This window comes from Camponotus vicinus, unplaced genomic scaffold, assembly GCF_025532165.1.
Source record: "Camponotus vicinus isolate PSW18456_S1 unplaced genomic scaffold, iyCamVici1.0 SCAF_13, whole genome shotgun sequence".
Classification (NCBI taxonomy): domain Eukaryota; kingdom Metazoa; phylum Arthropoda; class Insecta; order Hymenoptera; family Formicidae; genus Camponotus; species Camponotus vicinus.
This window is the reverse complement of record NW_028141949.1, coordinates 7,310,837-7,323,062: the sequence shown is the minus strand read 5'-3', so window position 1 is coordinate 7,323,062 and position 12,226 is coordinate 7,310,837. Positions and strand designations below refer to the sequence as shown.

The 12,226-nt window shown below is 27.3% G+C and overlaps 2 protein-coding genes across 3 annotated transcripts; both read left to right on the top strand.

Moving 5' to 3' along the window:
• The first annotated feature begins 536 nt into the window (after positions 1-536).
• Positions 537-4,291, top strand: LOC145964207 (venom acid phosphatase Acph-1-like). Its single transcript, XM_083086684.1, has 7 exons — positions 537-675; positions 1,097-1,211; positions 1,370-1,480; positions 1,747-2,012; positions 2,338-2,621; positions 3,305-3,507; positions 3,589-4,291. Exons 2-7 carry the CDS (start codon positions 1,104-1,106, stop codon positions 3,823-3,825), a joined length of 1,209 nt encoding a protein of 402 aa, XP_082942810.1. The 5' UTR covers positions 537-675; positions 1,097-1,103; the 3' UTR covers positions 3,826-4,291.
• A 3,158-nt stretch (positions 4,292-7,449) lies between these two features.
• LOC145964218 (venom acid phosphatase Acph-1-like) lies at positions 7,450-10,625 on the top strand. Of its 2 annotated transcripts, XM_083086697.1 has the most exons (7): positions 7,450-7,655; positions 7,809-7,919; positions 8,356-8,624; positions 8,897-8,994; positions 9,049-9,180; positions 9,281-9,486; positions 9,937-10,625. In XM_083086697.1, exons 1-7 carry the CDS (start codon positions 7,548-7,550, stop codon positions 10,180-10,182), a joined length of 1,170 nt encoding a protein of 389 aa, XP_082942823.1. In that variant the 5' UTR covers positions 7,450-7,547; the 3' UTR covers positions 10,183-10,625. The 2 variants fall into 2 exon arrangements, with proteins under 2 accessions (XP_082942823.1, XP_082942822.1); XM_083086696.1 differs by having other exon boundaries at positions 7,459-7,655; positions 8,897-9,180.
• Positions 10,626-12,226: the final 1,601 nt, after the last annotated feature.

Below are 12,226 nucleotides of genomic sequence, written 5' to 3'. Positions count from 1 at the left end.
TTTATTTAATCAGATACTCGTTTTTATTCTCATTACAATAAATACGTAATCCGCGATATTTTAAGATTAATATTATGACGCAACAATATATGAGGAAAACTATAATTAAGTTTTAATGGATAAATTTACCTAACATTATTCAAAACATTCATGAAATACAATGACGTGTAATACAATAACTTTTCCATGATTCTTAACGCAGTTTTCCTCGAAGTTCGCTTGCTCGTGACGCTTCGGAATATCCTTCTTTGGGAAATCCTGAAATTTCTCGTAGATTCTTAGGTTTTTCGTGTTCAATATAAATAATATTATATAAATAAATTGTATAGATATATATTATATAGATAAATCTTATTATTTAGAACATAATTTTTTATTATTGTATAGAAATAAATTATTTTATAATAAGAAATAAAAATCTTCTGCTTTTTTAAGAAACAAAATCCCGCGATGTCGTGACGTGCACAGTTTAGACAGGAAGTACGATATGGTGGGGTATACGTTCCTGCACCTTAAAAGCCTTATGTGTCGTACGAAAGACTCAGTTTACAATTAATCCTTACAATCGGTAGTTTGATAAGGACCTTGTTCAAGTCTGGCATCGATTTAAACGTTGAGAATCATAATAATCCCACCGTTGATTTCCGAAGAACGCTCTTCGAACATCATTAATACGTATGTCAAATTTTATAATAAATTTTATAATAAATTTTATATATTTTCGAAATATTTATATTTTGAGATAGAATCGCAATTATTTATATAAGAAATATTGACCTTTTTAGTTACATTACTAACCGTAATAATAACTTTTTAATAAATCACATTTGTTGTTATGAGGATAACATAAGCTATTTATATTTTACTTTATGTACCATACGTAAACATATCTAGACGAATATATGTCAAATTGAATTCTCTCAACTTGGAATTTATCGTATTAACGAATATTTATAGATATTGACAATATAATAGTAATTAAGACAAATCTCTAAAATAGCTGTTTTACCTTGAGGCACATTCTTATTAATCTATCGATATTGTAAAATTATTTTCACTGAAAATTTAATCTAATGATATTACATTTTTAAATTAGGTGCAACATGATCTCGTGCCGTGTTTTCATAAATTATCTATCAGTTGCTTTAGTCATCATTTTAAATGCACTTCTGATAACAGCTGTGCAACCTGAGCTTAAATTAGTAAATGTGGTAAGTATAATTATAGATATTGTCGTTAATATCGTTATAATTTAATGAAACAATTAAGCATTTTAAATAAAAAGAACCAAATTATTTTTAGATTATTTCTCTCTGATGTAGTGATTTAATTAATTCCATTAATTATTTTCATTTATTAATTTTTACAGGTATTCAGACATGGTGATCGAACACCCGATAATAATGGTCGTGAAATGTTTCCGAAGGATCCATACATAAATTACTCTTTTTATCCAACAGGTCTTGGACAATTGACTATAGTAAGTAACATAACATTAAAAAATAAAATAAAAGTATTATAAAAAATATGAATTAAAATGTAAATTAAGAAAATTTAACTTTGTTGTGAGATTTTAAGATATTTTACACGATAAGTAAGTTCTTTTATGAGAATTAAAATACTTTTATCGAATAAATCCCCATCAATCTTTTCTAATTTGTATATTTTTAAAATTAATTAAAAATAATTTTAACGGAATGCTTTGATAATTAATTAATAGAAAATATGTAAACTTTCTTTGCTCAGGAGGGAAAGAGACGCGAACATAGGTTGGGGCAAATCTTACGCTTTAGATATAATGATTTCCTGGGCAGTTTGTACAAGTCAAAACTCGTTGTAGCTCGTAGTTCGGATTTCGAGAGGACAAAAATGTCCTTACAACTTGTTCTTGCTGGCTTGTTTCCACCGATAAGTGTTCAACGATGGAATTCTCATTTAAATTGGCAACCGATTCCAACATCGTACATGCAACGTGTCGATGACAACCTCATCTTGACCGACGAATGCCCGCAGTAAGTATGACAAATCGCAAATAAATAAAAAACGAATTAGGAAATTTTATTTTTTCAATTTTCGAGGTAATTAAGATTAAATGATATTAAGAAAAGATAATATAAATCTTGTGAGACTGAGTGTCAAGATTTAAAGAATAAGTAAATAAAATTTGCGAAGCTAATACTTTTTTTAAATAAGAAAAAGAATTTAATAATTACAAGTGTTGATAGAATGTGAAGAAAGATACATAAAAAATAAGATAAGAGAAAAATAAGTTTTCATATTTCGCTTAACGACTTATTCATCAGAAAGTAAGAAATTCATATTTTGATTTGCTTTCAGATACCTCAATGAGTATAATCGAGTATTGACTCTGCCTGAAGTGCAAGCAAAGATATATCAATTCAACGATTTAATGAGCAATTTGACAAAGCTAACTGGCAAGAAAATGCAGACGCTTTTTGATTTGTATTTTCTTTATCACACTTTTGTTGCGGAGTCTTTCTTAGGGTTGCCGCTTCCCGAGTGGGCATATGATTATTTCCCTTATGGCCCATTATTCGACGCAATCGTGGCTACATACGATATTAGTAGTTCCACTCCTTTATTAAGGAGACTATTTGCTGGTAAGTTACATACAAACACACACACACACACACACACACACATATACATATATATATATACATTATTAAAGCAAAATAAAATTATTTTAAATTATATATAATTTTGATTTAGAAGCAAAACATAATATTATTTAATTATATTATTTAATTTGCAATTTTTTTAAATAAAATTTATTTTAATTTGATTATAATGGGTTCTTTGAATAATTTTTTAAAATAAAATTTATGTCATTTTGACTATATAATGGGTTCTTTAGTGATTAAATAAAATTTATTTTAATTTGATTATAATGGGTTTTTTGCATAATTTTCTAAAATGAAATTTATTTTAATTTGACTATAATGAATTCTTTAATGATTATATATATATATATATATATATATATATATATATATATATATATATATAATCATTAAAGAATTCATTATAGTCAAATTAAAATAAATTTTATTTTAGAAAATTATGCAAAAAACCCATTATAATCAAATTAAAATAAATTTTATTTTAAAAAATTCTAAATTAATTAATAATATGTATTATAATATTTCTAAATCAAAATTATATATAATTTAAAATAATTTGACTTTGTCCTAAAAATAATATTTTGCTAGTAATAATAATATTATATTATTATTATTATTATCAGCATCTTTATTTACGATATATCCTTATTTTGTTTTAGGTCCTCTCATCCGTGCCATGACGGACAATATGATCACTGCGCAAAATGTGAATTCGGATACGAAGATTTATTTATACAGTGGCCATGAGACCAACATTGCGAGTTTATTACAAGCTTTCGGCGTGTATGAGCCGCATGTACCCGAGTATTCTAGCGCGATTATTATGGAATTGCAAGAGATCAATCAAGAGTTTTATGTCAAGGTAAGTGTGTGCTATCAATAATATTCAATGAACAAACATAATGTAAATTTAATTATTTTATATCGCGATGAATTCTTGTAGCTGCTGTATTATCGAGGCATCCCCCCCACCATCAAGGAATTGCAAATCCCAGGTTGCGATGTGCTTTGTCCTTTCGATAAGTACTTGGACTTAATTGAAAATCTAATTCCGTCCGACGATGAAATGATTTGCGACAAGAGGCAGACACCAGATTTTGCCAACATAGAATATCCCGCCGGTTTGCAAAAAGTCATATACGATTTAATTAAGTCATCAGCAATAGATAAAAATGTATAAATAATGCATATCATGCTGACATCAAGTGTAAGGTAAAAGTGTAAGATAAAAACATCGTAAACATAAAAATATAGTTAAATTAGTTACATTTTTTATCATAATATATCGCAATTAAGTTATTGTTTGCAAAATATTTCCTTTTTTCATATTAATTTATTCAATTATCGTATTAACACATTTGTTTAACGTATACATAAACTCGACGATTATCATATAATATTATATAATTATATTTGAACGATCTGGTAAAAAAGTGAGTTATGAGAAACTGATAGAAAATTCTCTAAATCTAATCATTTTTTTTATCTTTTTATGTGCGTGCGTGTGTGTGTGTGTGTGTGTATGTGCGTGTGTGAGTGAGTGTGTGTGTATATAAATATATATAAATATATGTGTTCATTTTATTTATATGCAAAAAACGAATTACATTTATTATGAATCAAATATACACTTTAAAGAATTGTGATTAGTTGCTTTAATACTGATTTTTTATGAGATATTTGAGAACACACAATATATAATATGTTATAAAAAATTAATTTAATTTATTTTAATTTATATATCATTTTTAATTTTAATTTAATTTATGTATCATTTTCGTATTATTTTTCATGTTTCCACATCGCATAATTAACAAATAATTTCGAAATCTCTCCTTGTATTGTTAGCAATTAATTTGTGGCACACTTCAAATATAATATTCTTTATGCGAAGAAATATGTATAACGCCTTTAAAAAATTTATAAATCTAAAAAAATAATAAAAATGAAAAATTTAAAAACTAATATGAGATCAAATACAATTAGCCAAGTACAATAAATTATATGATATTAATTTGTAATCGATACTAAGTGAGTTAAGATTAGTTTAATTCTTAAAGCACTTTTTATATGATGTATATAATTAAAAAAAAAAGTTTTATTCAAATTTTAAATCGCATAAATAGCCTTCAGATCGATGTAAGATATGAACTTGGCGTGTCCCAGTCATTTATATATCTCGAATAAAATATAAAACCTTTTTTAGAGAATATATATGTATTAATCTTTCCATTTAGTAAATACAATTTTTATATTATAAAATTATTATACACATATCTATTAAATTATATATTATTATATAGATAGTATAATTGATAGGATAAGTATATAAAATAATAGAATAAGTATAAATGTATGTAACGGCATATTTCACATTTCATAAATATATAAATGTATACAAATTATAAAACTTTTATATATAAGAGATACATATATGTAGATAAAAATGATCAAAAGGAGGAAAGTGAGTGTACAATTTTTACTTGAGTAAATGAAAAAGGTGTAAAACAAATTAAAATTTTTTCAAATGCTTAGCTGTGTCTCAAATACAAACAAATATTTATCAAAATACATAGAAAATTTTTACTTGTTACATCGCTTTGTATATTTTATCATGAATTTTTTTAATTATTTGTACAGTCTTCAATAAGAATAAAAATTCAATCTTTTCTAATCAATCTTTTCAATCGACAAAGCTCGCATGTCATCAATATGAATTTTTGCATAATTTGTATAATAAATACATAATTGTGCCTTTCAACAGCATAATATATTTTATTGTGAAAGCAGATGATATGAGCTTATTGCTAATTAGAATGCTAATTTTTGAGAGCAAAGTGTCATTTGCTATTTTCATTGTTGCATAGCTATTTAGTCGGCGTAACAATCTATTCTTTCGAAACGTTAATCGCTCTCTCATTAACCACGCACACGTTTAAAAATTTATTTTAATACATTTTGTGCTAATTATAGAAAAAATATTTTTAAGCAAAATATTTTTAAATTCGATTGATCGATAGGAACCCGGTTTCGAATGTCGCTGCCGCATGTCGATAAACGAGAGCTCTAGTAGTCGCATACAATTTATTTTTTGTATATCCAGTCACAACGTATAGAAACATTGACATATATTATTTCATATTAAATAATATATATAAATTTAAAAATAATATAATAAATATAAAAATAATATGACATTAGTCACAACACAACTTCACACAATACATGTGAGCTGAACTTCGATGTCAATGATTGTAGTCGAATTATTAATCGATCATTATCGGGAATAACCGAAGTTCATAGAGTCCTTCCTTATCGCGAATATCAAAGCCTCCCCTCGTCTTAATCGATAGCTGATGCTCCGTCTATCTATTCAGATGTCAATGTATGGAATGAAATTTGCCAGAAATTCGCTTTTTCGTGGTGACCGTGGCACTTTTTGCGCTAATCAACGCTGAAATTCAAAAGTAAGTTCATATTGTGTTGTGTTTCTGAGATATTAAATTCCACCCCAAAGGGATGGTTTTTGAAAATTGTTACTATACAATAAATTAATCTTTCACACGTATAGATACACGTATCACAAGTACGTATATACACGTATGATTTTGTCTCTTAAAGCATTTTGCATATCAAAGCGACTAATCGTCTATGTGCGATGTGAACGCCGCTTGAGGGACAAAATCGCTTTGCATGTGTGCTGCACGCATATGTACATGAGTCTGAATGTTATTGTGGAGAAAAATGAAAAATAAAAATTCTGATGCGATTATCATTTCTCAAGATTGACTGCATCAAACTGATGGCAATCGAAAGCTTGTATTCATATTCTATCATAAAAGTGCCGTTAGATTTCTTATTACAGCTTTAATTCTTGAGATATTTTGATTGAAAGTTTATTTTAATTCCGGATAAGCTACTTGATAGCGCCGTATCGACAACAGTGACTCTCAACTCGGATGCAGTTTTTTATGTACTCTTTTATGTATCGCAACGCTACCACGTTACTTGATAAGAAAGATTTTTTTATAAGATTTTTCGCATATTTTGATATGCCATAAAATTTAATGAATATTACACAGAAAATTCAAAAATATATTTTATTTCAATTATTGATTTCCGGGGAAAGTTCGCGATTAATGTTCATCGTCAGATATATATATATTAATTATTCGAAATATTTATCGTTTTCAAAATATCAAAAATATTTCCCATCATTCCGTTAAATGGATGAGAAACCTTTTATCAAAAGGTCATAAAGAAGAAAGTTAACTCGAGTAAGTTTAGGTCTCGTTAAAAATTATATTTAATAATTAATATTGAATATAATATTATATTTAATATATATACACACACACACACACAGTATATGTGTGCGTGCGTGCGTGCGTGCGTGTGTGCGTGCGTGTGTGTGTGTGTGTGTGTGTGTGTGTGTGCGCGTGTGTGCGTGTGTGTGTGTGTGTGTGTGTGTGTGTGTGTGTGCGTGCGTGCGTGCGTGCGTGCGTGTGTGTGTGTGTGTGTGTGTGTGTGTGTGTGTGTGTGTGTGTGTGTGTGTGTGTGTGTGTGTGTGTGTGTGTGTAGGACGTTTCTGTACATATTAGTGCTACTTCAGTCAAATAAGGCCTTTTATCTCTTGCAGCATATTGAAAAAGTTTTAAGCTCTTTATTCTTACTTATATTTCTTATCTTTATCTTACATTTATTTTATGGTTTACGTAAGCATGCTATCATTTGCACATTTATATCGAACAAAGGAACATAAGTTTATAGTTACACATTTTTACAGCTGTTTATATAAAGCAGTTTTTATCAATTTTATCGCTATTACGACATTTATCACTTTTGATTTGGAATTAAGTATAAGTCGAATGACATTACATTTTGAGATTAGGTATCAGTAACATGGTGTCGTTCTGCATTCTCGACAATTATTTGTCGATAACTCTAGTCATTAGTCTAAATGCAATTCTAATTGCAAGTGTACAGCCTGAATTGAAATTAGTTAATGTGGTAAGATATTATTGTTAATATTTTAAATTTAAGACAAAGTAATATTTAGCGCTTTATATAAAATTTAAACTAAACTCTCTTTTCTCTGGATTATTTAAATTTGCAACCGCAAATAACTAAAAATAATTATTTTTACTCAACTTTTATTTATAGGTATTTAGACATGGCGATCGAACACCCGATAACAACGGATATGAATTGTTTCCGACTGATCCATATCTAAATTATTCATTTTTCCCGACAGGTCTTGGCCAATTGACTAATGTAAGTAATGTAATTTTATTTTAATATTTTTTCTAAGGAAAGTGATAGAATGAAAATAATAAATTATAAGCCAATATGGAAGTGTTATAAGCCAATATCTAAAATTGAATATTCACGAAAATTTTATGTGTATACGTGTGTATATGTGATATTAGAAAATTATACACATGTGCACAAAATTTTCAAGCACAAAATTTATTTTAAAAATTTTTTGCGGAGAAATTATAAAGCTCACACATACTTTTCTGTTTTCGAAAAATAAAACTTTTTATAAAATAAATTTTTATCTACTTTAATGTAGAATATAGTGATTTAAAATTAAATTAAATTTGTTTGAGTGTTAATATAAAAATCTATATTTTATCTATATTAAATTAATCTATATTTATTGATTTAAAATCGATTAATCCATACAATTATTTATACAATTTTATAGCATGGCAAAAAACGTGAATATGAATTGGGACAAGCTTTGAGTAGAAGATATAAAAAATTCCTCGGCGATCTATATCTGCCAAAGCTCGTCGTGGGTCACAGTTCCGATTATGATCGAACAAAGATGTCCCTGCAACTCGTTCTTGCTGCTTTATTTCCGCCTACGGATCGTCGACAACGATGGAACGCTGATTTAAATTGGCAACCAATTCCGGTGACATATGTACCACGTATCGACGACAATTTTTACTTGAGTGATGAATGTCCAAAGTAAGTCCGACTAATGTTATCAGACATAAATCAAAGGAAAATAAAAATTTATTGTTTAAATGGATATATCTATTTATCTATATCTAACAGATCCTTTGATTATGTACTTTCAAACAAATAAAGATAAAATACAATATATAGAAAATGAATAAAAAAATATTCAAAGAAAACAACTTTAAATATTATAAATATAAAGATAAAGAAATATTTTTTAAAACTCAAAGATTCATGTAAAAGAGAAATAGATTTATATTTAAGATGCGATTTTTCAGATTTCTCAAAGAATACGATCGTATATTGAATTTGCCCGAAATAAAAAAAGAGATGTCCCGATTTAAAGACATAATGAGCAAGTTGACGGAATTAACCGGTAAGAATATCGAGAAACCTTTGGACTTATACTATTTGTATCATACTTTCGTAGCAGAGTCGTCCATGAATCTAACTCTTCCCGAATGGGCGCACGATTACTTTCCTGATGGTCCACTGTTCGATACAATTGTACTCGCATATAATATTGCCAGTTATACTTCTTCAATAAGAAAGCTCTACGCTGGTAAGATATAGTTAGAAAATTTTATCTTTATAATTTTATTTATGAATTCTCTTTTCACGCGATATATGACTACTTGTAAGAGGGTTCTTTTCTGCTTCAGGCCCGATGATTCGCGCAATATTCAACAATATAATAACTGAAAAACATTCAATCCCATCAAATACAAAGCTTTATTTGTATAGTGGTCATGAAACTAATATCGTGGCGATGTTACAAGCATTTAAATTGTATAAACCTCATGTACCTGAATACTCTAGTGCGGTCATTTTAGAATTATTGGAGCAGAATAAGCAATATTACGTGAAGGTAAGTATGTTATCAAACAATATTCCTTTGTTTCTCTGCTTAATCTCGCGTTAATATTAATTCAATCTATGTTTTTTCGAGTTATATAGAATATCTTGAAATCGATGATAAATATATCGTATCTTTTGCGATGTAAACTTCAATTCATTAAAATTAATATTATTTCTCTTATTTGTTATTATCATTTTTAATTTATCAATCTTTGTTTTCTGGGAAATTTTTAATTAGTTTTTGAATAAAAATGTTAAACGATCAAAGTGAGAGATAACTATGTCAATTTATTAAATTATCCATTAATATATGAAGATATAAATTTAATTATTCATTAATATATGAAGATATAAATTAAATTATCCATTAATATATGAAGATATAAATTTAATTATTCATGTCGCGTTTGTTTTACTAACAATAAGTATTATTTTATAATTTTATAAATCTTTTATATAGTTTCTACATTATCGAGGCATTCCGCCAATCTTTGATGAGCTTCAGATCCCAGGTTGTGAAATGCTCTGTCCTTTCGACAAGTTCTCGTATCTAATTCACGATTTGATTCCGTCTGATGAAGATATGATTTGCGACAAGAGGCAGACTCCAGATTATGCTAACACGAAATATCCTATCACGTTGGAAAGAAAAACATACAATTTAATAAAGAAACATCAATTTAATAAAAAAATGAAATTGCAATAACGCATAGTGCTAATTAAAATGTTGTATATCCATAAAATATGTCAAATCCATAATTTATACTTAAATTTTAAAAAATTATATTTCTGACAAAATATGTGATAAATAATTGAGTGTACTAGTGCAGTTATGATCCATATGGAGAAGTTATTATAAATGTTATTTTATATATCTTTATTTATTTGTTTTGCTATTATATACTCAAATATCAGGAAATTATTTTTAATCGACTTTGCTATATTAAACAATTCAGAAAGAATATAATAAAGAAATTTGTTTCTTACAAATGTTACTTTTTTCGAAAACATTATGTTTATTTATTTATTTTAGTGTTATATATTTAAATGTCAGTGAATCATTTTAATCGACACTGCAATATTAAGTGATTCAAAAAGAATGTAATAAAGAAATTTGTTTTGCTAATAAAGAAATTTGTTTCTTACAAATATTACTTTTTTCGAAAACATTATGTTTATTTATTTATTTTAGTGTTATATATTTAAATGTCAGTGAATCATTTTAATCGACACTGCAATATTAAGTGATTCAAAAAGAATGTAATAAAGAAATTTGTTTTGCTAATTTTGATTTTAATAAATTGCAGAGAGATTCAAGATAGATTTCGGAGGGGTCCCGTTTGCCTACATTCCCGACTGCCAACTGCTTCGTTTGCGCACACTATTTTGCCGACAGCTTCTTTTGCCAACATTCCCGATTGCCTACATGTATTATTGTATACACGAAAAAAATGAAGATACGAAAGTACGATTGCATACATGACATTATTGCGCATATACACATTGCACACATGATATTATTGTACACATGCACATGAAATTTAAACTTTTTATAAAATGAATTTCTATCTTAATGTAGAGTATATTGATTTAAAATTAAATTAAATTCGCTTCAATGTTAATATGATCGAAAATCAATCCATTTTTAATGATTTAAAATCGATTAAATCACTCAATTATTTATGCAATTCTATAGCATGGCAAAAAACGTGAATATGAATTGGGACAAGCTTTGTGGAGCAGATATAAAGATTTCCTGGGTGATCCGTATCTGCCAAAGCTCGTCGTGGTCGCCAAAGCCTACCGCTCCGAATATCGTAAATTTTTATATCAACTGCTACGAGGTAAGCTTTTGTACTTATGCGTCACGGTATATTTTTGATAGCGACCGGCGAATTGCCGTGCTTGAGGCGCCTTTTATGCGAATTTTCAAACATTTATAACTAAAAAAGGAAATCTCTATTGAAATTTTCTTATTCTTAATTTTCGTTTTATTTTATCATGAAGAATCACCCTTAAATTTCCTCTATGTTGCCGAACATTTATATTATTTAATATTCCTATAGTATATATATAATTTTTTAAGCGATTTTTTGCATTATTCTTAAATAATTGGATTTATTATTAAAACATTACATGTGTCTGGAGAAGCCATAAGTATAACAGCTGCGTATTTCAATAAGTTTTATATCTACGACATAAAAATCTATATCATATGACAGAGAAAGAGAAAAAATGTCAAGATTCACAGTTTTTACAAAGATTACAAATATATAATTTTTTTACAGTTAATATAAGTATAACTATAAGTTAATACAACTATAGCTTTGAAATTTAATTTCATTTCGAAACATTTAAAAAATAATAAATATCACAGATTCCGCAATATAACTATATAATTTAATTGTTTAGTTTGTTTATAATATTTATTTTAAAAACAAAATATGTTGAATTTGTTATGTGCGTATTATAATTTTATTAATCTTTTAAATATAAGAAAGGAATAAATAATGTTGCGTTCTTTAAACATTCATGACTCAGACTTTTCAGTAATTTAGATATCGAACAATTTAGATATCTTACATTCTACTTAAAGTAGAATAATGACATTCTACTTAAAGTAGAATAATGAGAATAATAATGCATAAGTAGTTCGATAACGATGCAACACTTATATAATAATTCGTATATGTACTACTGTTTGTATATATACTTCTATGTGTATAATACTATCATAACTACTTAATAAC